This window comes from Equus asinus, chromosome 13, assembly GCF_041296235.1.
Source record: "Equus asinus isolate D_3611 breed Donkey chromosome 13, EquAss-T2T_v2, whole genome shotgun sequence".
Classification (NCBI taxonomy): domain Eukaryota; kingdom Metazoa; phylum Chordata; class Mammalia; order Perissodactyla; family Equidae; genus Equus; species Equus asinus.
In genome coordinates, this window is record NC_091802.1 from 38,883,983 (window position 1) to 38,911,340 (window position 27,358).

Sequence of the window (27,358 nt, forward strand, 5' to 3'; positions counted from 1 at the left end):
TACACAAAACTTTCTGAGTTTTATTTTTGCCTCGGGTTGGAGATTCATCTTAACATGCATGCATTTTAAAACAGTAACAGGGTCTCGAACTGTTCCGAGCAGACATTAGACAAGCACAGGGGGTTGAAAATTCCTATTTAAAAAATGGAAATTGCAGTGGGAAATTGAGAAGTCACACACATGATGGGCCGGTAGTTCATCCTGCTCCCCCAAAAGGTGAATCTAAACTTCGTTCACATTTTTTTTATTACATGACCTGACCCGATGCTTGGGTGTGCTGAGCAGCACCGGGCCTCCCCACAAAGGTTGTTGGTTCCCACTTCCTCACAAAATGGCTCTGAGCAAGGGGAAAGGGCTCCTCTGGAAGTTTCTTCCCCAGCTTCCGAAGGATCTCAGCACAAGCCGCAGGAGACAGGCGGGCCTGTCTTCCCTTCGCAAGCGGCCATCTCAGAGGAAGGCTTGGGCACGTCACTGCCCCTGCAGATGGCTGGTAGATTTGGGGGCAGTTGTTTGAATGTGTTTTCCCTTTGATTCCTGTGCTCAGGCTGCACCCCACTCCCCACATTTGTCAGAAAGAAGTGAGGTCCCTAGAGCCGGGGGAGCCAAGGTCTAAGGCCAGAGCTCTAAGAGTGTTTAAACACTGTCCCTTCCAGCCCCTAACACTTGAGTAGCTCAAACGCTGGGGAGTGCTGAAGGTTTTTCTTTCTCCCAACTTGAATTGGTAGAAACAACTGGGGGGTGGGATTGGCTACTGAGAGAAGTCCTGGGTCTTTGGTCCAGCTTCCCAGGGCAGGCCCTGGCAGACTGTGAAGAGGGGAAAGTCACTAGGGCAGGAGTCTGTAGTCCCAAGCCCCGAGCACGGCCAGGCGACCTGTTTGAGGCCTAAAGCACAGGCAAGAGAAACAAGTGAAGTAGGAAGAGGGTGAGGGGAGGAAGAAGAGCTGCCTGTGTGAGAGAGTGCCACTGAGAACAGCCACAGGGGCGACTCGTGGCACCTGCCACAGACCAGTAACCCCTGAGCTAGATAAGGAGAGATGGAGCACTGCTTCAGTCTGTGCTCCTGCAACTGCTGGCTTCCCTGCCTGCCCCGTAATCCCCACACCGCAGGCACAGGGAAGGAGCTTGCACTGGGGGACAAAGACTCAGTGGTTCATTAACAGGAACAAGGGCCAGAGGCCTTCACCTAGTGGTCTAAGCGGAGTTTTCAGACTCCTCACGTTGGCTGGGAGACCACAGTTTTCTCAGCCATGGACTTTCAGAGAAGAGGGGTGGGGCAGGACGGGAGAAGCTGGGACTGGTGAAATGGTAGAGGGAGGGAAGGGAGACGAATCCCGCCCTCATCCCCATCTAGGCCTCACCCAGTCAGCCATGTCCTATTCTTATACCTTTGTCCTTGGGAGACCCAAAGGTATTCCAAGATGGCGTAAGACGATTCAGCCTTTCTTCATGGCTCCAAAGAGGGAGGTTGAGGGCAGGCACTTCCCCTCGGATGCCTTACTGCCCAATGAGGGAAAGGCGGGACTTGGAAAAAAGAGTGGGGGCAGACAAAAGCTTGGGGATCAGTTCACTTTCTCTACATTCAGACTGCAAACCAAACATATCTTCATCATTACAAAAAGAAGAGCAAGAAAACTTGTATAAACCAAGATAAATAGCTTTTAAACATTTGAGTGCCAAAGGAATTAGAGGGCCAAACCAATCTGAAGATAGTACAGAAAATGACCTTTAAAAAGAAAAACCTAAAATCCACCAAACCACAGCTCAAATGTTTCGACCCAATCAACAATACTGTCAGAAGAACAAAAAGCATTTAAAACAGAATGCTACCTCTCAAAATGTAAACAATATACAAAAAACCCCACAAAAACTCAATGTTAAAGAAGTTAGAGACCTGGTAGCTCATCTTTAACTGATAGATGGTGTTACGCTTTTCGTACACATTATGGCAACATGATCAGCAGACCAAATGCAGAAGCCGGTGGGAGCCCAAGCCTGTGGAGGCTGCTGGGAGACAGCCTGCCAAGCTTCGGAGATGCTGGGCCTGACTAGGAGCAGATCCAAATTTTCATTCTTGATTAGGAGGTGGGGAAATCAAGTCCAAACATTATTCCTACATAATCCCTTCCTAAGTCAAATCTGTTTTCTCCATGAGCCACTTGGTTCCAAGTTCTTCTCCAAGTCACTTCGTGGTCTCGCTGCTGATGTTCAGAGCTACCTATGGCCCCTTCCTGGGGCCAGGGCAGTTGTTGGAGCCCATCTGCCTCTTCCAGAAGGGTTCTGGCAGCCCCAGTGAAGTCCAAGAATGCTGTCTCCATTCCTCACTGACACAATGCTGCAGGTAGGGCACCGAGACGGTGCTGGTTCCTGCTCCAGAAGCTGAGCTTGGCCAAGTTTGGAGGGAGCCACAAGAAACCAATCCATTCATTCAAAATGGTTCCACAAACTTTCTTCCCATGTGCGGGGTTATCTACAAGTTTTACCATATCTCATCCCAAATGCCCAGTTCCTGGTGAGGAGGTGAGAAGATGCAGGAATGTACCTCCTCCAGTGCAGGGCCGTTTTCTCTCCTAGCCAGACCAGACTGCTCTGATGGCATCACGGACCCACATACATGGCTCAATTCTGAGGCCTGGGTAGCAGGCTCAGAAGGTGGGTGGAGATTCTGAAGGAAGCTGCAGGATGGCACTTCTGAGGAAGCTGTGGGTAGCAGAATTGCTAAGTCTGGTGGGGGGCATCACGGAAAAACAGCCCCGGGGTTGCAGGCCAGGTCGAACCCCACATCAAGCCTCCAAATTGGATTTCCCGGGTCACACCCTCCAGAGACTCAGAAGCAACCTCAGGCTTGGCCACCACACTCCAAGATGGAGGGCGCCAGTCCCTGCTGGCCATAACCATCCAGGTGACAAACCACAGGCACAAGGAGTCAGATTACCTACATGGTAGCCGTGGGGCTTGAAGAGGTATCTCTGCAAGGAGCACCCCAGGTGCCTGGAGATCTGCCCCCAGCTAAAAGCTCATCTACAAGTGTGGGTGCCTGGAAGAAGGTCAGAAGGAAGTCACTGAATGGAGGACACAAGACCTCATTTGATATTCATCAGTTTCCGGGGTTTCCCCAAGGGAAAATAACCACTTTAGCACGAGGGTTCTGTCACATCCAAAGGTGCCTTCCTCTTGATCCAGTGGGAAGCAGACTTTAGAGAGAGGACATCTGAACTCCAGGGGCCGAGAGAGCCCAGGGGCTTTGGCGAGGATCACAGGGTTCTCTGAGAACCAGCTGTCCAAGAGCCCAGCAGCTCCCCCACCCCCTACCATCCCATGAGGATGAACTCACTCCCCTTTGAGGTCTTTGATTCCGATCCAAGATGCCTGACGTTGATCTGGAGTGTTCCTCCGGGGCAACAGCATTAGATGGAGGAATCATGTAACATTTCACTCAGCTCTGAGGTGGAAAGGTGGAAGAAGCTGTGCATGATACTCCATAAAATTAAAAGGTTAATCCAGACAAGATCAAGTGCAGCAGGGCTGAGGTGTCCGACCTCCTCTCCTGTGGCATTAGAGCACTTTGCTCTGAGGGACCCTTGGCTGGGTCTATGGGGTGCCTCTTTAACTGAAGGGAACTGAGCAGGGCAGGGATGGGGAGGGTGGATAGGGTGATGACATACATCATTATCAATAGCAAACCTGGGGCAACAAAGTTTCAGAAACAAAACCTAAATAAACCCACAAAGTCATCTCTAGCCCCAAGGTATCCTAAAAGGTTACAAGGTAACAAAAAGGAAACCCCTTTTTAACCTGGGTCAAGTGGAGGGAAATCAAGGGTAAGCAGGTGAGGCTACATCCTGTGAGCACACAGCACATCCCCTCCTCCCCAGCTAGTCTCTCAGTGTCACAGGCTGCAGTCTCATTGCTAAAGCCCTCCCCTACCCCCCAATCTGCTCCCCACCCTCCCATCTTAGCCCAAATGCACCCTCTCCCTCTTTCAAGCCCAACCCCACATCCAGCGCTCTGGCTCTGGCTGAAGGTGGAAGGTAACTACGTCAGGATGTTGGACATGAACTCGTTGAAGCGTTTGGAGTACTGCTCAGGGTTCACAGTCGAGATCTCGGCCCCCGCCTGTAATACACAGAGGCTGACTCAGGTCTAGCTCCTTGGCCCTAATCAGGGGGCTGTGCCTGGGAGGGGCCCGGGTATTCAGAAGCCTCCGGCTCCACATTAGAGCTGAACACCAGACTGGGCAGGCCACAAGAAGTGTTGCCATGTCTCAGAATTGCCCTGGCCCCAGTCCTCTGAGTCATAACCAAGGACTGCACCCACTGCGGCAGGAGCAAGGCAGATGGGAGGTGGCCGAGAGGCTCCAGATCTCTGAGGGGCCCCTGTGTGGAGAACAGTAGCTTGAAGTCCATGGGGAAACAGGCCTCTGGGGAGAAGCACAGGCAGGTAAACAAAGCTGTTACCAGCAGGACGGGCTCAGGGCCCTGAGAGCCAGAGAACCAGGGGAAAAACAAGTTGGGCATACTACCCGGCTACAGGGAGGGGGTGGGTGTAGATGGGAGGGAGAGAAAACAGGCAACCAGGCAGGCTGCTCTTCTGGTTCTCTGTCCTGGGGGTGGGGGCAGGAGAGTGTCTCCTCAGAGCACGAAGCCCACCCTCCCCAGGTGTTGGAAGACCCCCCACTGGGCCTGGATGGAGACAGGGAGCACTCACCCCATGTTTCACCGTCTTGGCAGCATGTGCAGCTTTCTTCTTAGCATCATACGGTGTGAGGATATCGATGATGGCCATGAAATATACCTCCTTCTTGGGGGCACCTGAAGGGGGAGGGGAAGCAGGAAAGGAGGAAGAGGCAGCAGGGAGAAGAGCAGAAAGTAGCTGTGTCCACAGCCTTCAGATAGGAGATCCAGAGGCCTCCCTATCATTTTGGATCTGACAAAAGGAATGACTACTGGAGTCATTCGCAGAAGCTTTCATAGCTCTTCTCTTATTTGACTTTCACGGCTACCCTGTGGGGTTGACATGACAGTATTTATGAGCTTTTGTCCATCCCATGAACCAGAGCAGAACCATGCCTCAGATATCCAGGACAAGCAGAGGGGTGAAGGAAGCCCTGACAGAGAAGGACCCCAGGGCCCCAGAAGACAAAGTTACTGGTGGTGACCCAGTATAGAAGCCTGGAGACAGAAAGAGGCCAAAGTTCACAATTAATAAGGTAGAGTCCAGATACGCACAGGGGCGTCTCAACAATGGACCCGAAAGGGAGGATGAGGGCCAGGGGTGGGCAGGGCAAGCGCAGGCTCCTACTTACTTTCATGGCTTTTCATGGCATAGACATCAACAGAGGGATCGAATTCCCCAGGACCAAAGAACCGAGGGAAGCTGAGGAGGTTGCCAGGACTGTCTGGAGGCGTGCCATAGGAGCAGAGCAGGTTGCCGCCCATCCCATCGTTCTCACACTCCTCATCCTCTGCCCGCTCCTCCACCTCCATCTCCTCCTGCTCTGCCCGGTCCACATCATGGATGCCCACTAGAAGGCTGTAGTCCATGATCTTCAGCTGGGCCAGGAACTAGGGGAGGTGGGAGGAGGAGAGATGGAAGGAAGAGGTTACATGGAACATCCCAGTGGCATCTGGAAAGGGGAGAAGAAGTATTCAACTCAATTCTCCAATTCTGAAATACAACAGCGAATAAGACATCAGTCTCTGCCCTGGATGAGCTCAATGTTTAATGGGGAAGACAGTTATTCCACGAGGGCAAGGAGCTGTGGGAGTCCAGAGCACTGGGGAGGGCCTCCCTGAGGAAAGGAGGAGCTGAGCTGAGCTGAGCCTGACAGGTGAAGAGGAGTCAGGCAGGGAGAGGCTGCGGGCCTGAAGGCAGAGAAGCGTGGCAGGAAGAGGGACGGCCCGTACGGTCTGGGATCACGAGAAGCCATGGCGAGCTGAGGAAAGAAAGAATGGAAGGTTGCACTGCGCAAGAGCCTGGGGAGATGGGTGCAACACTGCAGTGTCTTTCAAACCATGAATCTCAGTCCATTATGAGTCCTAAATCCAATTCAGTTGGCTGGGTCTAGGATTTTTTTTTATTATTACTAAATACCACAAAATAGGATAGAAAATATCAGGGTGCCTAACAGGAAGAAAGCATGCATAGTACTTCAGTCTGTGTGTTGTGTGGTACGTACGTTGGGTTGCAAGGTAAAATGCACTTCTAACTGGGAGTCGTAGGCAAAGTTTGAAGAACTATGCAATTCAGCTTCTTTACCAGTCAAGAGTAAAAACGGGGAGAAAAAGAAAAGGGAACACGACATAAGAATGAGAGTCAGAGCCAACCAACATTCTCAACACCTTCCCTTCAGGTCAAAAGAGGCCATGTGGTACTGAGGGAGGAAGCTCACATCGTGTGGCTTCCCCTTGCCGAGTCTCAGTTTTCTCATCTATATAATGGGTATTGTGAGCAGGAGGATCTCTCAGGTCTCCTGATCTAGGACTCCAGCACTTGGAGAAGAACAGAGGGTGGGAATGGTACAGGATGGAAATGGCCAGCTGGCATGCCAGCTTGGCTAGTAATGAGGCCAGTCATTGGTCTAAATCCTATGTGAACAAGCCAGCAGCCACCATCAGCCACGTGCCAGGCATTCTGCCACGGTCACAAACTGAGCCTGCAGCACCAGGAAACTGTCCCACTGACCACTGTGACTAGAGAACTAGGAAGGGAATCATAATAGGACCCGAGCAGCTCCACGCACAGACCGAGAACACAACGAAAAGCACAAGAAGCCCTGATGATAGATCAGCAGAATCTCCTCGGTAAGGAAAGGCGGGGCACCATTCCACACCCCTCTAGACAAGACCTTCTCAAGGCCTAGGGAGAAGGGGTCAGGGCCCCAGAAGAGAGGGAATCCATGAACCACACCCCCTCCTACCCCCTGAGAACATTTACAAAGCAACATACAAGTGAAAAATAAACTATGTAAACTGCCTTAAATTCTTCTTAGAAGCAGAGTAGGGAGGAAAGAAGGAAAGGGAGGAGAAAGACTCTGGACAAAGTGAGTATCAGCATCAAGGCACAAATACAGTAGGGGGTGATTACAAAAAAGCTTCTTAGCAAAAAGAAGTTTGTAAAACCCATGTTCACAGCAGCGTTACTCACAATGAAGCATCCAAGTGTGATGGTTAATTTTATGTGTCAACTTGACTGGGCCATGAAGTGCCGAGACATTTGGTCAAATACTATTCTGGGTGTGTCTGTGAAGCAGTTTATGGATGGAATTAACATCTGAATTGGCAAACTGAGTAAAGCAGATTGCTCTCCCGAATGTGGGTGGGCCTCATCCAATCAGTTGAAGGCCTCAATAGAACAAAAAGGCTGATCCTCCTACCAGTAAAAGGGAACTCCTCCTGCCTGACTGCCTCTGAGCTGGGACATCAGTTTTTCTCCTGCCTTCAGATGCAGACAGAAACATCAGCTCTTCCTGGGTCTTGAGCCTGCCAGCCTCTGGAGTGAAACTATACCATTAGATTAGCTCTCCTGTGTCTGTAGCTTGCCAACTGCAGATCTTGGGACTTGTCAGCCTCATTAGTCATGTGAGCCAATTCCTTATAATAATCATCTAGCTGGCTAGAGCTACAGCCTATTGATTCTGTTTCTATGGAGAATCTTAACTGAGAGACCAAGTGTTCAGTGATGGATGAACAGGTAAACAAAACGTAGTATATATATATATATATATACACACACACACACACACACAATGGAATACTATTCAGCCTTAAAAAGGAAGAAAATTCTGACACATGCTACAACATGGATGAACCTTGAAGACATTATGGTAAGTGAAATAAGCCAGACACAAAGGACAAATCTTATATGATTCCACTTATGAGGTTCCTAGAATAGTCAATTTCATAGAGACGGAAAGTAGAATGGTGGTTGCCAGGGGCTGGGGGGAAGGTGGAATGGGGAACTAGTGTTTAATGGGTACAGAGTTTCAGCTTGGGAAGATGGAAAAGTTCTGGAGATGGATAGTGGTGACGGCTGCACGACAATGTGAGTGTACTTAATGCCACTGAACTGTACACTTAAAAATGGTTAAGACAGTAAATTTTATGTTATGTGTATTTTAGCACAATAAAAAAAATAAAATTTTTTGAAATGTTTGTAGAGTTTGTTTTTAATGAGCAGGCTCCCAATTTATTAAAATAGGAGACACCAAGTTATCAGGTGATCCAGAGAGCACAGTCGCTACTGAGCACCTGTTCTCCCCAGAGGAACTTCTCCACAGGAACTTCTGGCCGGAAGTCCCATTCCAACCAGAAGGGCGCTGGCAAGGGGAGAATCAGAGTCAGAGAGCCACAGGGTTGGTGGATCTTAACAGCTGGTTTCCTGTCGCTCTGATGGCCGGATGCCCCCTCCACTATGGGGAGAGCACCAGAAAAGAAGTTTGAAAAAGGTGCTGCAATAGATGAGTGAAGAGATGAGGGAAAGTGTCTCAAGCTGAGGCAGGAAGGTTCTACTGGCACAAACTGTGTCCCCCAAATGCAACGTTCATCTGCACTAGCTTTAGGTTGCAAATAACTACCCACACTGCTCAAATCATCACCCTTCCTTTGTTCATATTCCTGAAAAGTAGTGAATTCCATTTTTCTTAAGGTTAAAGAGGCTTCTGCTCTGGGGACAAGAGAGGGCCCTGTTCAACCAAGGTGACCATGAGGGTTAGTAAGTACCTCTACGTCCCGTTTCAGTTTTTCCAGGAAGTTCTTTTTACTCTCCTCTCCCACATGCAGCTTCTGCCCTTCATTGAGGAAGTCATTGTCTTTGAATGTCGGCAAGTCCTTGGCCTGGGAGAGCAATAGCAGTGTTAGGCTGGGTGGCCCGATTCATTCATAAGGAGTCCTCTGCTGGGGCAATGGCACAGACAGGGGAAGGGTCTTTAGCACACAGACGGCCAACCTGCTGAATCAACAGCTCAGCACAGGAGGCCACCGCCCCGGGCTGCGGGCAGGCAGGGATGGCAAATACGTGGCATACGGGACTGACCGAAGTGTGCCTTCCTGCTGAGCCTGGACTGCCTCAGGACTCAGGCAGCCACTCACTGATTCAGGCTGGACTGTGAGATGGAAACTGCCGGCCCTCCAGGACCATGAAGAACCCAGCAAGGGCAGAGCTAAAAGGCTAGAGACCAAGGCCTAGGCAGAGGATGAGGACAGGCAGGTGCTTAGTGACACAGAGTGTTTCACGTGCACAGACTGCATGATTGGGAACTGGGCTAGAGGCTGTGGTGGAGGAAGGGACAGGATGGCCGGCAGAAGGTGTCTCTGATTCCAAGTGACCCATTCCACACTTGATCAGCACAGGTCCCAGCATACCTTCTCCTTGTCACTCGCTTCCCTGGCAACAGTGGAACCCTGAAAGGATAAAAGCCATCAGGAGAAGTCCAGCTGAGGCAAACTCCACTGAGCGAGAAAACATGCAGCTGTCTTTGGGGAAAGGAGGCAGGTGAAGCGAAGCAGCCTGGTTAGAATCCGAGAGGGGCAGGAGGCAGCAGCTCGTTCGCTTCCTCTGTCACAGACCGTTCACAGAGCTCTCGCTATGCATGAGACAGCCGCTCAGGAAACCTGAATCTGTAGGAGATTCAGTCCCTGCCCTCAGGGAACCTTCCTTCTAACAAGGGAGCAGTAGTTACATGAGGAATTAACCCATTAATGACAGTGATGCTAAGTGGGCAGGGGAGGAGGGAGGACACTGAGGCATGTAGCACAGGGGCAGGGCTGGGCTGGTGAGGTGAGGGGCAAGGCCCGCCTCCTGGAAGAAGTGATGTGAGCTGAGCTCAGAAGGGAAGGTAGGAAGGAATTAGGTGGAGGCAGAGAAACAGGCAGGGAGGGAAGAGTCCCGGCAGCCCGTGGGAGATCCTGGGGGAGGAGAGCACAGGCTCTGCAGGAATGGAAAGGAGACCATGTAGCTGCAGCAGACAGTGAGGGGCAGTGAAGTGACGGAAGTCAGGAAGCCAGGTTCCAGAACAACGGAGCGCTGTGGTTCACAGTCACAAGTGTGTTCTTTTTGGTGTCTAGAAATACACTTGTGCTGTCAGTCCATGGGGCCTGGACAGATGCCAGAGTGCGTGTGTCAGCACAGCCTGTGCCCATACTGCTGCCCTCAGTGTGTACATCCCACTGACAGGAGTTGAAGAGCATCACTTGTTACATAAATATGGTAGATTTGGGGCTTAAATAATCTCTTGTTACTGTCACCTGGACTTCAAACAGCCTTTGGCCCACAAGAATTAGGCATATCAACTCCAGAGTCACCTGTGCATGTCAAAACATATGCTCTGGCTTTCCCAGGGCACATGTGGAGGTTGAAGTGGTGGCCCCTCCGAGCCTCGGGGAGAGGGCAGCCAGAGACAGAGCTGGAAACACAGAGCCCTTTACCTTGAGGTCATACTTGCGGTGGACAGTGAGCCGGTGGCTGAACACGTTCCTGGTGACCACCATGTAGGTTTCTACGCCATCCACAGTTAGGCGGTACATGCCCAAGAACTGAGGCAAAAGGGTGTTGCCATGACACTCCACTATGAACTAGAAAGGAAGAGAGGACAGGAGGCAAAGTGAAGGAACTATGAGGGTGCCAGGATGGACAGGGCTCTCCCCAGGCTGAAACGCTCCTGGGATTCGAGCCTCTAGATTAGTAGTTTTCATATTGGGTTCTTGAAGTCATGGGCATTCCCCAGACTTCCAACAGGCAAAGCCACCCCCATCCTCAACTGGCATGGCAGAGTGTGAGGCTGAGCAAGCAGTGCACAGCCCCTTTGGTTTCATTTTATTGGGGTTCCACCACAGGAAAGCACTGATCTAGGCCTTGTATCTCCTCTGCCAGCCTAAAATGGGAAAGCCAAAGGGCAGAGAGGGGATGAAGAGGCAGGTTTGTGACCCAGCTGTCTGGGAAAACAGAATGGCTCCACACCAGAAGCTCTCACCCATGCTATGCCCTGGGGTTTTCTGCTGTAGCTCCCAAAGACCAGAAATCCCTGTCACCACTTCCCAGGTGTCCCAGAGAGCAGCCAGCTTTCCCTGAGGAGCCAACTAGGCTTAGGACAGGCCCTCAGATGGTGCCACCACACCCCTGCTTTTCTCATGGACAGGGCCCAGAGGAGTGCGGAGTCAGGCCGGGAAAAGAAGCAACCCTGCCGAGCCCACAGGACCTCTTTTAGAAGAAATAAGGCAGGTGCCAGAGCGTGAACACTTCGCAACTCTGACAAGAAGTAGCTGTTCAACTGGGACTGTGTCAGTAACATGCCTTCATTTCTCTTTTTTTTTCAAGTAGGCACAGAAACACCTCACAGAAACATGGTGCTGGGAGAGGGCCAACTGCTCGGTTATCAGGAGGCATCTGCCAGGACCAGAGAGGACCAATCCCTCCCCACGAAGCTCCAGCTCTTCTCCCTCTTCTAACCCGTCCTCCACTGTCCAAGCTCAGGACTCACGATACCTGGTGGTATTTCTTTAAGATGTTGTGCATCTCAGCCACATCCTCACTTGACACAGTCTTGATGACAAAGCGCCGGTCATAGGTGGTGAGGAAACGTGTGCCACATCGGCCCTGGCTGTCACTGTTGATAGGGGCACTACGCGTCACTGAATTCTGATGGACCAAGAAAAAAGCGGGCTGGTCTTGGAAGGAGAACGAGGACTCTGACTTCTGCTGAGTCTCCTCTCACAGGCCAGATTACTCTAAAGCCAACAACACTGAGACAGATGGGACCTTATTCACCCCTTCTCATGGGAAGTTCACATCTCTCCCAAAAGTCTTCTAAGAGTGACAAGAGTTGTTCCTTACCACCTGCTCCTAATCCTTGACTAGGATGGGAGGAGGACTGTGAGCCATTTCCTTTCATTCTGATCCCAGAGAGCTATGCTACAAACTAAAACTCGGTGCCAGACGTTAGGTGACTGGATTTGAACCCCGACACTCACACGTGATATGACTTTGGGTGAGCCATTTAACTTTTCTCCTCCTAAGTTTCCTCACCTGGAACACAAGAGGCTGACCAAGATGATTTTCCCAGTCTCTTGGAGTGACAAAGACAAAACTTAGGAGGAGTTTAAGAAGTCTAGCATAAAGAAGCAATGGATACAGTCATCTCTTTTCCCTGTATGTACCCTGATGCTGTAAAACCCTTCCCAAAGCAGCAAGTTGGTCCTCACCTTTCCGTCCAACACTTCTCCCCTCCCCTCAAACTCCTGCTTGTCGGTACAGGGCTATGAGGCAGTTCTGGGGAGCTTTTCTGGTTCTGTCCCTGCTCCTTCTTGAGGCCCCATTACCATTAGGATCAGAGGACAGCAGAAGCCTCAAGAGGGGGAGTAGGGGAAGGTGTGTGTTAACCAAAGGGATGTGTTCCCCAAGCAGATGCAAGAAGATCTTTGGGAGGCAAGGCAGAGAGGGAGATCCCAGATGTCCTGTTCCCAAGAAAACACACGTGGGGATCTGCTCACCGAAATGCTTCCTCTCCAAGCCCTTTCCTCCTCTCTTACCTAGGATTCTACTCTTTCCCTTCACCTACTGCCTCCTCACAAGACCCTGGGGGAGGAGGGAGCATCACCTTGAGGGGAGAAACTCAAGTTTGAAGTCATGAGGGGCTTTCTAAATCACAGGAGCACCCCGCAAAACAGGGTGTCCCCAGTCCAGAAATGTTGAGTAGACTACATCCCTGCGGGCCTCATTCTCCCGGCCCGGTCCTCCTACCAGGAAGACTGACAGGCCTCAAGCCCGTCTGGGAAGTACATTTCTACTGCCACCTCCTTTCCAGGCAGCATTTCCTGACTCTCTAAATCATTGGTAGCCCAAGAGTATAGAGTCCCCTCCCTGAACACGGTCCTCTCTGCCCCTACTTCAGTCCTGAGCACAATCATTTGCCCACAAGGTTATCAGAGAAGAAATGCAGACACTGAGAGGATGTGGTTAGATGGCCAAGCAGAAGGGAAGGAGCCACAGTGGAGGGAAGATGTCTGATCAACCTGGGGATGCAATAATGGCAAGATGCTTTCAGAAAACCTCAGGGTCCAATCAGGCCATGATTTACCTCAAGATTGGGTCCCAACAGAGGGGCTGGAGGGACCTCCCAGTCCCTCCTAGATAGAGACATTCCTGTTCGTTCAAGTCCCTGCATCTCCTCCTCAGGACACGCATCTTTGCGGCAGGCCCTCCGGAGTGGAGGAGGGAGGCGGGGGAGGCTCACCCGAGGCCCATCCCGCTTCTCGAGAACTATTCTCTGAAAGGCTTAGTGGGAGTGAGGAGGGAGGAATTACAGTATTTTAAAAGATTTGGGCGTCCATTTTAGATTTCACTAGGCTGTACACTCCTTTCTCCCCACAGACAATTGACGCTCAGCTATAGTTCTTACTGCTACACAGGTGAAGTGGAAACTTCTCCCGCCTTCACCACCAGGCTGTCTACCAAGGAAGGCGCTAGGGGAGAAGTAACAGAAACCATGCCAAAGCCTCTGCGGCACTATCACCCCCCGGAGAGGGCAGTTGCCCTGCCTTGCCTATCCCCCCCCCCAACATCAGACAGGGGACAAGTTTAGGAGGTGGCACTCATACCTGGCAAGAGGTTACACTACCCTTGAAGTCTTCCTTTTCTAATCTGTCTTATCTGCTTTAAGAGGCCTCATCTCCCGCTGGCAACAATTCTCTCTCTTTTAAGGCAAACTACGAAGGAGAAGGGTTCTTCAGCCTAGACTGGGAATGTCAGACTAAAATGAAGCAGCTTTCACAGACCCCTCTCCCTCCCACTGCTCTCCCTCCCGGGGAGAGGAGCCTGAGCCTGCGAGGCATCATCAGCACTTCTAAGGCCCTCAGCCCTGCAGAGCCCACCAACACTGGCAAAGACTGCCTGGGCTGGAGCACAACGTGACAGGAAGACGCAGCACAAGAACGGTAGACACTTTTTTTCTCTCCTTGTCCTGTGGCTTCCTGACCCCACTCCATTTTCTGACCCTCCCAGTTTTGCAGGCATCTCGTACCTGGTAATCCTGATCATCAATCCCAAACCTCTCCCGGAGATTTCGGAACACCATGGGGCAGTACTCCTTAAACTTAAAGCGGCTGGGGAGGTTCTCCCTAGGGAAGAGCAGAGACATGTCGGTGAACTTCTCCTTGCTCACCTAATTCTCACATCAGGACTTCTCCAAGTGTGGTCCACAGGTTACCTGGATCTGAACGATCTGCAGTGCTTAAAATGTAGGCTTCTAAGGCCTCAGAAGTTCTGCAGGTGAGTCTGGAAATCTGCATTTTTAACAACCACTCCAGGTGATTCTGAGCACATAAAGGTTTAAAAACTTTACATCCCTTGTGTTCACTTTGAAAAAAATTAATCTAGCTGTATACTTACTATTTGTGTTCTTTTTTTGAGTGTATGTTATCTTTCAATAAAATTTACATTAAAGAAAAAAACCTTACATGCCGAGAAGTGAGACTGAGTGTAGGCCCCACTTCATAAGCTCTGTACTTGCTACAGGTGGGTGCCTGCACGTTCGCAGCTGCTGTGACGTGAATGTCAGTCTAACGGCTAAAGGGAAAGCCTTTCTCAAAGGGCCCTGTCCTCTGAGGATGTGCCTATCAAAACATCCTGAACACGGTTACAGCCAGGAAACCCTGCCCTAGGCTTCTGTGTGACAGAGGAGAGGGGTGCAGTAGATCGAAGAGGTTCTCAGTCAGCTGACTGGGATCCCATCTTTCAGTAAAGCCTTGTTTGCTGGCTACTGGTACCAATCTCAACTCTTTCCACTCCTCGGTCAATCCGCAGACTCTCCCCAAGGAGGGGAGAGAACCACCTTGAAGGGATGCCTCCTCCAAATCCTCCATCTTTACAGTAGTCACTCTGCTTGCGAATTTCCTTTCAGAACTACGTCCCTCTGGTTACTCCAGGATGACAGACTTCAAGGAAATAAAAAGCAGTGGCTTCTCATGCAGACAGGGGCCTGGTCTGCCTTACGTACCCCTGTCTTCTAATAAATAACACTGCAGTCTAATAACCAGCACATAAACAGTCATTGCAAGGACAAAAGGAATAAAGAAATATAAAAGAAAATAAAAGATTGGATGCTCTGCTTCAGGCCAAGATGTCAAGGTGGTGGAACTTCACGAGAGGCCATGGACCCTGAAACGGGCAATGGTGCAATGCCCACTTCCAGAGCCCTGACCTCTGAGACAGAACCACCTCCTTGCCTGCCTCAGAGCCGAGGGCTGCCTCTCCTTCCTTAGCTGGTGTGATATTGTGATATAATAAGAAACATATATTTGGTCTTTGTCCCTTTTTCTTGCACAGAGCTCCTAAAACCCTTGGAATTTCCTAAGTGACAAGAGCAATAAAGGTGTCTTTTGTTATTCATAACAAGCCCCTTTCAACCACACCTGAGTTTATGTTAATGAGGTGAATTTTGGAAAGCCTCTAAGGATGGATGCTGGTTGCCAGGGGAACCTACCAGGATTAGAGGGTTGGAACTTTCAGTTCCACACCACTGACCTCCAGGGAGGGGAGAGAGGCCGAAGGCTGAATCAATCATCAATGGTCAATGATTAAATCAGTCATGCCTTCATAATGAAGCTTCCATAAAAATCCAAAAGGACATGGTTCAGGAGCTTCCACATTGGTTAACACATGGAGACTGGGGGAGGGTGGTATACCCAGAGAGGGCATGGAAGCTCCCCACCCCTTCCCACATATCTTGCCCTATGCACGTAAACCGGTAATCTACTAAGTAAACTGTTTTCCTGAGTTCTGTGAGCTACTTGAGCAAATTAATCCAACCCATGGGGGAGGGTTGTGGGAACCTCTGACCTATAGCAGGTTGGTCAGAAGCACAGGTGACAATCTGGATTTGTGATTGGCATCTGAAGGCGGGGGGGGGGCAGTCTTGTGGGACTGAACCCTTAACTGTGGGACCTGATGCTAACTCCAGGCAGACAAGGTCAGAACTGAATTGAATTGTAGGACACCCAGCTGGTGTCCTACAGAATTGCTTGACGTGTAGAAAACCCACACGTCTGGCGTCAGAAATGAAGTGTGGTAGTAGTGTGAGAGTAGAGGAGAAACAAAGGAGAGTTTTTCTCCTATAAAGGTAGTCACTTAGCAAGCAGCAGCTATGAAGGCAGATGGCTTCTAGAATAAGATGCTGTTATTACTTACTATGGCAGAGAGAGGCCACTAAGGGATGTTTTCAAATCAAGCTTCTCCTCCGGGCTAACAGTCTGGGAATGGTGGGGTGACAGAGCCCAGCTGGTAGGATGGTGGGGACTGTGGGACAATGGAGAGTGGAACCAGGATTCAAATGCAGAAAGGAGGAAAACGGGGCAGCAAATAGTTCCTAGGGTGACCCACAGTAGGATGAAAAAGCAAGGCCTCCGAGGGCTTAGAGCCACTCCAGTCTGTGCCAGGTGAGATGGCTGCTCCAACAAAGTCTGAGACAACCTTCAGATACCGGTGTTAATTCAAGAAGACATAACGAACAAAATGGGAAGACGTACTTCAGATAGCAGCCCTGGGCACCATGCTCAGCCTGCTGTTCATGGATCAATTGGAGAGAAAAGTTTCACTGCATCCCAGGCCAGGAACATGCCTGGCAGCTTCTTGCCTCAGACTAAGATCAAGATAGGGCCCTTGCTGTCAGCCTCACACTGGATATCTCAGCTCCTGAGTAGCTCACTTTTACCTAAACTGGCCGTGGATGAATCACCGTGGGCCAGACACATGCCCCAAGGGACACTGGAGGTAGGCTGATAAAGGAGTGAGAGGACAAGACAACGCAAGGTGGAGGCACATAATGAATGCATTTTCCCAGCCAGTTTTTCAGCTCTGTGACCCAGGTGTCACTGTCACACCCTGCCAGGTGCTGGCTTGGCTAGCCATGTGCAAGGTTTCAGAAGCTCTCCGCCTTGAGGGAAAGGACTGCCCACAAAACCTGAGCCCACTCAGTTGGCAACTTACTTATTGAAGAGATGATTGTCCACCTTGATCTTGCTGTACGCTTTGAAGTCATCCGGCATTAGCATGACAGGGACAGGGACATTGCTCAGCTCATTAATCTGCAAAGCAAGGGCAAAGTGAGGTTCTCAGCCAGGAGGCCACCTGCCTCAGAGAGACAATATGCTACAATGTGGATGCCACCATCTCACCAAAAACATGTCCATGGATTCCCTCCCCGTTGTTTTTTCTGCTCTTCTCTTCAAATAACTTCCCAACCTCATCTCTACCCACAGAAATCCTCCCCACTTGATAAGGTTCAGCTCAAAAGGCACCTCATCTGTGAAGCTTTCCATGATTCTCTAGACCATAAACGTTCTTTCCCATCTTGGAATTCCTGAAGCATTGTTTGTATCCAATATCTTTTAGGCATCTCACAGCCTCCTTCATATTGTAGTTAATACTTATAAACCTCACAAGCTTGCCTGCTAGACTATAAGCTAGGCAAGATCATATTACTGATTTTTTGGAAGCAAAGATCATCTAACTGATCTTTGGAGGCCCACAGTGCTTGGCACCATGATTTGCATATGGCAGGCACTATATAAGCATTTGTCAAATGCAATAATAAATGGATCAATGAATAAATGTCACCCAACCTACATGAGTATCAATTGAAGCCTTTGAATCATCATATAAATTGCAGGTCACTCAAGAAATCAGCTTGGGGTAGGAAAAAACCTGGAGGGGTTTAGTGTGGGTGTATAATGCATCTCCAAAGTAAAGGATTAAATTTAAAGTGAGCAGAAGAGGTACACATCTGGCCACTGGCTCACTCTTACTCTCCTGATTAACACAGGGTCCGTTCCTAAAGCCATGTCCTGCCTTATGCTGAACTGCGGGAGATGGGGCAGGCTGCCTCGCCCCACTGCAAACAAACCTTTTCGTTGTCTTTCATCCCCCTTCAGGGAGATGGAGGCTGGACAGGGAGCTAGCTTCCCACTGGTGCAGAGCTGAGGGGGCAGAAACTGCCCTTTTCCATCCCCAGCTGAGCCAATTAGCGGTCTAATTAGCCACAGATGTCCTCTCCCATCACAGCAGAGTATTTGACCCTCAACTCAGTTGCCACTAATGCATTCAGGATTTACAGAGGAAACCTTAGTCCTGACTTAATGGATGGGGGGGGGGGGGGCGGGCAGGAAGCACAGCCTTGTGTCTCCCAGATACTTTCCTTGCAAATCCTATTATCTCAATGAGGCCCCATGTGGCAGCGAGGGAATAACCCAGAGTCATTAGGACTCTTCCAGGAGCATAAATGGGGGGAAATAGCATTTAATTTGCTGCCCCTTTTATGTTCCAAACCTTTTAAGAAATGTCAGAAGATAGAGGAAGTTGAAGTTAATGCAGTAACCGGGCTGGGGAACCATACCTTCCTAGAGCTGGTGAAAAACCCAATTTACTCATGGGGAAATTAAGGAGGCGTACCTATGAGTGCACGTGCATGGGGAGGGGCAGTAGGGTAGTACCATAAGTTGGCAGTGGAGCAGAGGCTCAATAAACTGCTGGCAAAAACTGACTGGCATAGACACAAGAGTATACAATGTATGATTCCATTTATATGAAATTCTAGAACAGGAATCTGTAGTGAGAAAAATCCAGTAAGAGGTGGCCTGGGTTGGGCTGGGGGGAGTTGACTATAAAGGGACATGAGAGGTGATTCTAGGGTGACAGAAACGTTCTATATGTTTTGGGTTGATGATTACATGGGTACATACATTTGTTGAAACTCATCAAACTGTGCACTTAAAATTCTCAGCATCCAGGTCTCTGATACCCACCATTGGCTAACTGGACACAAAATAAAAGGCCACGCCAATTTGCATTCCAAAGGATGCTCACAAGAAAAGCTGATTCTTAAGTGTGTGCCTACGGAGGAAACCATTCCACCTCCTCATTTTTCTGCCAAAAGAAACAATTCATAGTAGCTGTCCCACTTCCCTTTTCCTGGCATATTCAGTTTGGCTCGAGAGTTAAAGTTAGGAAGTTCACGGCTCTTATGTAACTCTACCTTTTCTAGCTCATACCTGCATGTTAGAAGGAACATACCACTGGCTCAAAGAGTATGGTTATTTACTAAAACATTCTAGTATCTGTACTAATTGATTCTGGGTTAGTCTAAAATCCAGACTCGGTGCCAAGGCCAGGGCTTGATACTGAGAGAACCAGAAAAGACTAAACCCTTGCTTGAGAGGGGTCAACTGCCCCTTAGCCAGGGTGAATTAATCTAACAGGAGCTACTCAGGACTGCTCTACTCAATAATTCTCTGTGTAATTCTTACTGCAGTGTAGTTTGAATGGCTTTAAGACAGTCAGTTTTTAGTTCTCCCTTCATCTCTATTCTTGACTATACAACCCAATAGCAGGAAATTTGTAACTGAGATAATACATTGGTGAACAATCCATATATCTGAATTATGTGGACTCACCCCTCATTTCCACTGGGCCACATGTAGATGATTCACTCTGGGGATTAGCGGTACTATTTTCTTAGTTGTGCTAAATTGTATATCCCCAGAGAGTTCTATTCAATTTCAATTGGACAAGCACTTACTGAAATGCCTACAACATGCTTCATTTCATGTTAGGGAGGCGGGGGCAGGCAGCAGGGGAAATGCTGCACACACTGTGCACACGAAACAAGTAGGAGGCTTAGCTCATTACCAGGGAGATGAGACAAACTCACGAGACAGTGAAACTCGAAGTCAAGCAGTACACAAGTGAGCGAGAACACAGGGACAGAGACGCCCAGAATAGCAGACGTTCAGAGGAGGGCAAGGTTAGTGTGCTCAGAGAGTCAGACTCCTGGCCCTTACACATCAGGCTAGAAACAGGGCACCTAATGCCCCTCCTGGTATTGCCAAGAGCACTCAACACTGGAAGAATCCACAACAAGATCATGTTACGCCCCTACTTAAAAGTCTTCCAGGCTCCTCACCAACCTCAGGGGAAAGTTTTAACTCCTTAGCTGGCGTTTAAGATTTTTCCTGATCTGGCTCAGACTGCCAAGTTTCTTTTCAGTTTACTTCTACTCAATGTATCGAGGGCCTTACTATATGCCAGTACCGTGCCAGAAGCTGGGGATACAAAAACAAAAAGACATGGTCTCTGTTTAGCTGGGAAGACAGACAACAAGTAACTAACACAATGTGATGAGTGCTACAGAGCTATGAATAAAGGGAGATGGAAACACAGATTAAGAAATGGTTGATTCTGCCTGCGAGTGGGAGTGAAAGAGTTGGTGGCTAGAAGAGGCTATAGAGAAACCCATGTGAGAAAGGCCGAGGATAGTAGTTGAAAGGAAGGGAATCCCAGGCCGTGGGAACAGTCAGAAGCAAGCCTCAGAGTTGTGAAAGTATACTGCCCATTGTGGGGGGGTGGGGACTGGAGGTTGGCAGGGTAGGACAGAGGTACTAAGGAGTGAAGGGAGATAATACAGGAAAGATAGGTGAACAGCCTAGCATATTATCAATATCAATAAATAGCAGCTGCTTCTATTTATTGAATGCCTTTAAGTGGCTGGTGCTTTACATTATATATTATATATTACATATATCATATATACTCTGTTCTATGCTATTATTTCCAATACTTAATAGTCACATAAAGTAGTATTAATCTGATTTTGCAAAAGAGGTCCAGGGTACCTTGCTCAAGGTCACAGAGACAACGTGCTCCCAGGTGTGTCTGGGCTGGCCTTCTTATGGATAGCTACCTTGACTGAGGCAGTGTTTTCCATTCCTTGCCTCTAACCTAATAATCTGCAAGGAAAGTGTTATGCTCATTTTATAGGAGAAGAAAATGAAGCTCAGAGAGAAAAATCACTACTACAAAGCTATCCTAAGGGGCAGAGCCTGGATTTGAACTTAGGTGTGTCCACTCTATGATAAATTTGGACTTGACTATGCAGGCAATGGGAAGTCCTCTCAGGTTCAAGTCTGGGAATTAACATGATCAGATGAGTGATACAGAAACGTAATTCTGGAATCAAAATCAAGTAAGGATTGGAAAGGGCAAGGTTAAGAAGCAGCAAGACCATTTATGGGGCCATTACAATAGTTCAAGTGATAGGCTGCGGCAGTAAGAATAGAAGAAGGGATAAAGCTAAGAGAACCATCCAAGATCTGGCTAAAAGACACTTCCTCTGAGACAGCTTTCCTGTCTTCGCCAGGCTGAATTAATTACTAATTCCTCTGTGCATCTTTATATTTGAAATGTCACATTCACTTGGGTAATTATTTGTTTACATGTTTGATTTCTCCACTAGGCTGTGAGCCCGTAGAAGGAAGAGATTATCTTATTCATTTTTATGCCCCCAGCACAATGACTGTCACATACTAGTTGCACAATAAATGAAGGATGCCGGGATAGATGGCTAACACTAGGATAAAGAGAAGAGAGACAGCAAAGCTAGTGTGCCCATGCCAAAGGCTCGTGATCTGGACGATGGGAAAGATTACTATTAGCTATTGAGGCTATGACCTCAATAAAGAGTCTCAAATGCCAGGGGGAGAAGAACAAACTTTATTTGGTAGACAAAGGGGAGTTGACTAAAACTTCTGAGGCAAGAAAGGTCATGACTAAAGCAATGTGTCAGGAAGCTGTGTCTTTCCTTCACTATCTAGCACACTTCTGGGCCAACCTTTTTCATCTTCAGCAGAAGTGCACTTGTGGAATGGAGACTCATTCAAATATCATGCGAAATACAATACATTAGGATGCTAAGTATGTTGTATCTCACGTCATGTAAGTGGTTTTTGGATTATCCACATGATTAACTCCATGAGCCATTAGCATAAATAATGAGGAGGCTAAACCAGCTGAGTGAACAACAACTTAGGAGCAGAGAGTTCACTCTATGCTGATCCTACCAGAGATGAAAATTCAGTCACTCGTTCCAGTCTGGGGAACTTCTGATTTCAGAAGCCTCCACTTCTCTGTGTGACCTTCACAGGAATTGTTACCCAGGAGGCGTAGGCTGGGCATGCAGGCTTCCTGACGTGTCCCAGGAGTTCCGCGGGTGGCTCAGCAATGGGCTGGCCACCACTGACAATCATTTATTACCTGCCCCATCAGAAAACATGATGTGCTTGGAAACACACTCCCGAGACCAAGGAGGTCCAAGCAAGACATGAAACTCCAGAGAGGAAGACAGCAAGAACAGAGAGCCAGAGGTGCCACAAATCTACCTGGGTTTATTCCTCCTTTTGACACCTTGCTCCTTCCCCTGCGTGAGTCCCACTGTTCCCTGTGACGTGGGAAGGCCTGCCGAAGGACAACTTCATCCAAAGGCCTCATTAGTGCAGGAATATTTACTAAAGATTTTTAAAGTAGCAGGGCAAGAGGAAAAGGCAGGTAAAGGAGGTTCTGGGTCTGCATTAAGTAAAGAAAATGAGTGGACAGAACAGGGGTGGAATGAGGGAGAGAACTGAGCAGACTTAAGAATGAATCTGTTCCTCTCACCATATACAAAAATTAACTCAAAATGGATTACAGACCTAAATGTAAAGGCTAAAATTGTAAGAGTTTTTCTTAGAAGGAAATATAGGAGTAAATCTTCATGACCTCGGGTTAGGCAAAGTCTTAGATATGACACCAAAAGCACAAGCAACCAAAGAAAATGGATAAATTGGACTTTATCAACATTAAAAACTTGAGCTTCAAAAGAAACCATCAAGGGGTCAGCCCTGTGGCCTAGTCATTAAGTTCAAAGCGCTCAGCTTCGGCAGCCTGGGTTCAGTTTGGCTCCCAGGTACGAACCTACACCACTTGTTGGTGGCCATGCTGTGGCAGCAACCCACATACAAAATAGAGGAAGACTGGCACAGATGTTAGCTCAGGGTGAATCTTCCTCAGGAAAAAATAAAAGGATACCATCAAGAAAGTGACAAAGGGGGCCAGGCCAGTGGTGCAGCGGTTAAGTGCACATGTTCCACTTCAGCAGCCTGGGGTTCACTGGTTCAGATCCCGGGTGTGGACATGGCACTGCTTGGTACGCCATGCTGTGGTAGGCATCCCACATATAAAGTAGTGGAAGATGGGCATGGATGTTAGCTCAGGGCCAGTCTTCCTCAGCAAAAAAGAGGAGGATTGGCAGCAGTTAGCTGAGGGCTAATCGTCCTCATAAAAAAAGAAAGTGAAAAAGATAAGCCAAAGAATGTTTACATGGATAAAATATTTGCAAATCCTATAGCTGATAAGGGACTTGTATCTAAAATACATAAAAAACTCTTATGACTATAAAAAGACAACTCAATTTAAAAATGGGCAAAATTTTTTTTTAAATGGGCAGAGGATCTTAACAGACATTTCTCCAATAAAAATACACAAATGGCCAATAAGCACATGAAAAGATGCTCAACATCATTAGTTATCAAGGAAAGACAAGGCAAAATCACAATAAGATAACATTTCACACCCACTAGGATGGCTATAATAAAGAAGACAGATAGGAGCCCGCCCCATGGCCGAGTGGTTAAATTCGTGCCCTCCACGTTCCACTTTGGCGGCCCAGGGTTTCAGCGGTTCAGATCCTAGGCCGGGACCTAGCACTGCTCATCAGGCCATGCTGGGGCGGAGTCCCACTTAGCACAACCAGAAAGACCTACAACTAGAATATACAACTATGTACTGGAGACTTTGGGAAGAAGAATAAAAAAGAAAAAAAGAAAAAAAAGATTGGCAACAGATGTTAGTTCAGGTGCCAATCTTAAAAAAAAATAAAGACAGACAATAACAAGTGTTAGCAAGGATGTGGAGAAACTGGAACTCCACCCTCCAGCCCCCATCCCCCCCAACTGCTGATGCAAACATAAAATGGTGCAGTCACTTTGAAGAACAGTCTGGCAGCTTCCCAAATGGTTAAACACAGCTACCGTCAACTGCTCCTATTCCTTCTGATCACCTGGGGGAGGCTTCGCATGTACCTGGTTCCTGAAATGGCCAACAGGTATCAAGCCAGGTCTGCCTCCTCTGGTCTCCATGCCCCTCTCCGAGGCCACCTCTTTCCTAACTCCAGACCCTCTGAACTATATTTCATCTGCTAAAACACTGGTTTTCTCTCTTTATTAGTTCTCCCCTGACAGAGTCAAAGTCTTCCAATTTTTCTCCCTGCCCACACAGTGTTCCTCCAGAAAGACCATGAGCTGCATCTGTCCACCAGAGGAGCTCCTGTTCAACACTGAGCTCAAAGGCCTCTTTGTCCACCTAGAAGTAAATCAGCCACCTCATCAGAGAGTAACGACTTCTGCTATAAAGACATATCCATCCTTCATATCTCATACACCATCAGCCACAGACTACCGTGGCCTAAATGCCTAAATGGGTATGAATCTATAGAATCAAAGAAAAGGTAGCATCTGAAAGCTTAGATTGCAAAAAGTTGCAACGGTGGGCTTCTGAAGGAAGGCTAGCAATCCACCAAGAACAATGTAGTCCTGACCCCTAGAGAACTGCAGATTTTACGCCCTTCCTCTGGGGAGATGCCTCCATTTCCCAGATGAGGAACCCTAACTGCTAGACCTTCTTGCAGGTCAAGATGAAGCAATAAAACTGGGACGAACTGGCCTCTGAATCTCAGCCTGTCCAGGGCAGTGGTGCCCAGTGCCCCCTGGTCCAGTGCCCAGTGGTCCCCTGAGGTACTCGCTCATTATCCCCAGAGGCATGGATGGGTCTTGCTGAAAGTCAGTGCCTCTCCAGCTAGCCCTCAAACAAATTTTCTTAACGTTAGCAAAATAGAAGGTGACCACCTAGTCCTAGAGAGTAGGAATCAAAGATATCTATCTACCTGCCGTTCAGAGGCTTCCATCTGATGCCCACATTTGGGCAGACTCATTGCTTGCCTATCAGAAAACCAAGCACCATACACACTCCTGAGCATACATTCAGGTTCTCTAACAAGACCATAACTCCCATCTATCCTGGCACTTGGCTGAGACAGAGAACAAGGAACGGGAGTCAAAGAAAATGAGACCTGCTACTCACGCACCACCACTGGCCACCACAGCCCACGGTGCTGGACAACGAGCTGCCCCTTTTGCTGTGGCCACAGGTGAGCTAATCTTCCAGCAGGGGACTCCATTTCTTTATGTATACAATAAGGGACCCAAAGTCCCTTCTGGCTAACTGTAATATTCCTGACTCTCGGACCTGTACCAGTTCTTTACAGACAGGATGCTTTCTAGGGAGAAGCAGGCTGCAGAACAAAACCAAGGATTGACTTCCAGACAGGGACACACGGCACACATTTTGATGACCCAGTTTCCTTTGCAATGTTGTCAGATGAACCCTGAGGCAGCAGGAGGAAGAAACTCTGCTGGACTATTGGCCTGAAGCAGCCCCCAGAGGTCTGGGCATTAAACCAGTGGTACTCTCTACCCTGGCCATGACCCTCACTTCAGTGAGGTTACTAAAAACAGTAACCCACCCAAGACCAAGAAACCAACAAAGACTTCACCATACCCAAGTGCTTTAGAGATAAAGATCTAAAATCCTGGCTCAGACTATGAAGTTCATCAATCTCCAGCCAAAGGCTCCTCTACCAAAGCAAAACAAAAAGTCTTGCCGACCCCAGGTCCTTCTGGCATCATTTGGTCTTGGAGGCAATTTCAAGTGATCAGGAAAGTCAGGGAGCCTAAAAAACTGGAAACCACAGGAAACCCAAGCCAACAGCTTCATTTTCCTCATTCCAAACTTTTAGTTGGTGAAGTTGGTGTTTCAGGTCCTTTTACTTCTTCGGCTCATTCCTGGCGCAGGAACTCACAATGAAAGGGTCAGAAGTCAAGGAGCAAGTGGTTGGAGGAGGAAGAAGAAAGACTCTAAACAAACAGGACATAAACAGAGTCGTCCAGCTCAAACACTGTGCTAGGTTCCAACTTCCTGACAGGGACCATTGGAGAATCTCAAAGCACTCCAAGGATCCAGGGGACCTCTTTCTCATGTTAATCATATTCATCATCATGCCTTTCTTGACCATACAACAGAAAGCTCAATAAATGAGAAGGGAACGTCTCTGACGACCACAGGAGAATGCAGGAAGACACATTATTTCTACTATGAATAGTCCTCCTTATGATCAGGCCTCACCTTCTTTCAAATGGTTACATTCTCTCTTCTCCCTAACCCAAGAAGACCCCTGGCAAAGTGTGTTTCAAGGAAGCCTGTGCTGCTCCAGTTGATACATCTTGTTCAAGAAGAAAAAAGGAAACCCAGGGAGGTTTCCACAGCCAGGGGTAAGGAGGGCTGGAGGATGGGAAACTTTGAGCAGTCACACCAACCAAACGACCAGAAATAGAGGAATATTCAGGCAGGTCGATGCCACTTGCTCTGTCCACTGGACAGGGGGCTGGTAGCCAGTTCGAAGGAACAAGGGGGAAAACCCCTCCAGCAAAGAGGGTGAGGCGAGAAGAGAGGGAGAAGGGATGAAAGCGATTCCACTGCGCCCAGGCCTTCCCTCTGCGCTCCACGGGCTGCCCGAAGCGAGCACGCCAGTCGCAGGACGCTCGAGGGGCCGGAGGGAAGGGGAGAAGACGACAGCGCACCGCCGTCGGCGACACCAGGCCTCGCGTGGCGCGCGGGAGTGCACGCGCGGCCGGGACGGCGTGCAAGGGTGGGGTGGGCGTGCAAGTGGCTTGGCTAGGGGTTGCAGGCGTCACTGGCAGGGCCCGCCGGGCGAGGGCCGGGGGATGCCGGGGGCGTGCGAGCGGCGGGGCCGCGCTCGGAGGGGCGCGCGCGGGGGAGCTGGTTACCGTGTGGTTCACCCCCCACATCAGGACGCTGAGGATCGGCTCGCTGGCCCGGAATAGCTTCACTTTCTGGCACACGAAATGCTTCTTCTTGGTCTTGGTCTTGCTGGCGCTGAGCGGCGCCACCGCCACCGCCGTGGTGCTGGTGCAGTTGGACGACATGCCCGGGGCGGCGGCGGCGGCGGCGAAAGGGGGGGCGGCCGAGACGGCGCACAAGCCAGCGGCCCCAGGCCTCCCCCGGACCGATCCCCACCCCCGCTCCCTCAGCGCGCCATGGTCGCGCCCGTCCCGTTACCTCCCCACCCCGCCCCGGTGGTTCCGTCCGCCCCACGCCCCGCCCCCTCCGCCCCGCCCCAGGGAGCCGGCCGGCCCGCGCCGCACCCCACCCCCGGGCGCTGCCACCGCCCTGCCGTCGCCAGGCCCTCGCCTCCCCGCCTGGGTGGTACCGCCCGTCCCGGGGAGGCAGCGGCTGCCCCGCCCGCCCCTCCTCCCCGGGCCTGACAGGAACCGGGCCCGCCTCTGCGCGCCGCGAAGCCCCGCGCGGAAGCGGGGAGGGGCGGGGGCGGGGAAGGGCTCGCTGTCTACCGCGGGCGGGCCTCCCTGTCCCG

The 27,358-nt window shown here is 49.6% G+C and overlaps 1 protein-coding gene across 2 annotated transcripts; it reads right to left on the minus strand.

Annotated features, from left to right (window-relative positions):
* On the minus strand, positions 1–27,079 carry PIP4K2B (phosphatidylinositol-5-phosphate 4-kinase type 2 beta). 2 transcript variants are annotated; one of them, XM_014833697.3, is made up of 10 exons: positions 26,754–27,079; positions 16,975–17,072; positions 14,012–14,108; positions 11,479–11,631; positions 10,422–10,568; positions 9,360–9,398; positions 8,718–8,831; positions 5,303–5,561; positions 4,705–4,808; positions 1–4,113 (listed from the first exon to the last, which is right to left on the minus strand). In XM_014833697.3, the coding sequence occupies exons 1-10, from the start codon at positions 26,910–26,912 to the stop codon at positions 4,033–4,035; spliced, it is 1,251 nt and encodes a 416-aa protein (XP_014689183.2). In that variant the 5' UTR covers positions 26,913–27,079; the 3' UTR covers positions 1–4,032. The 2 variants fall into 2 exon arrangements, with proteins under 2 accessions (XP_014689183.2, XP_070339242.1); XM_070483141.1 differs by having other exon boundaries at positions 1–4,417.
* Between the last annotated feature and the right edge of the window lie 279 nt (positions 27,080–27,358).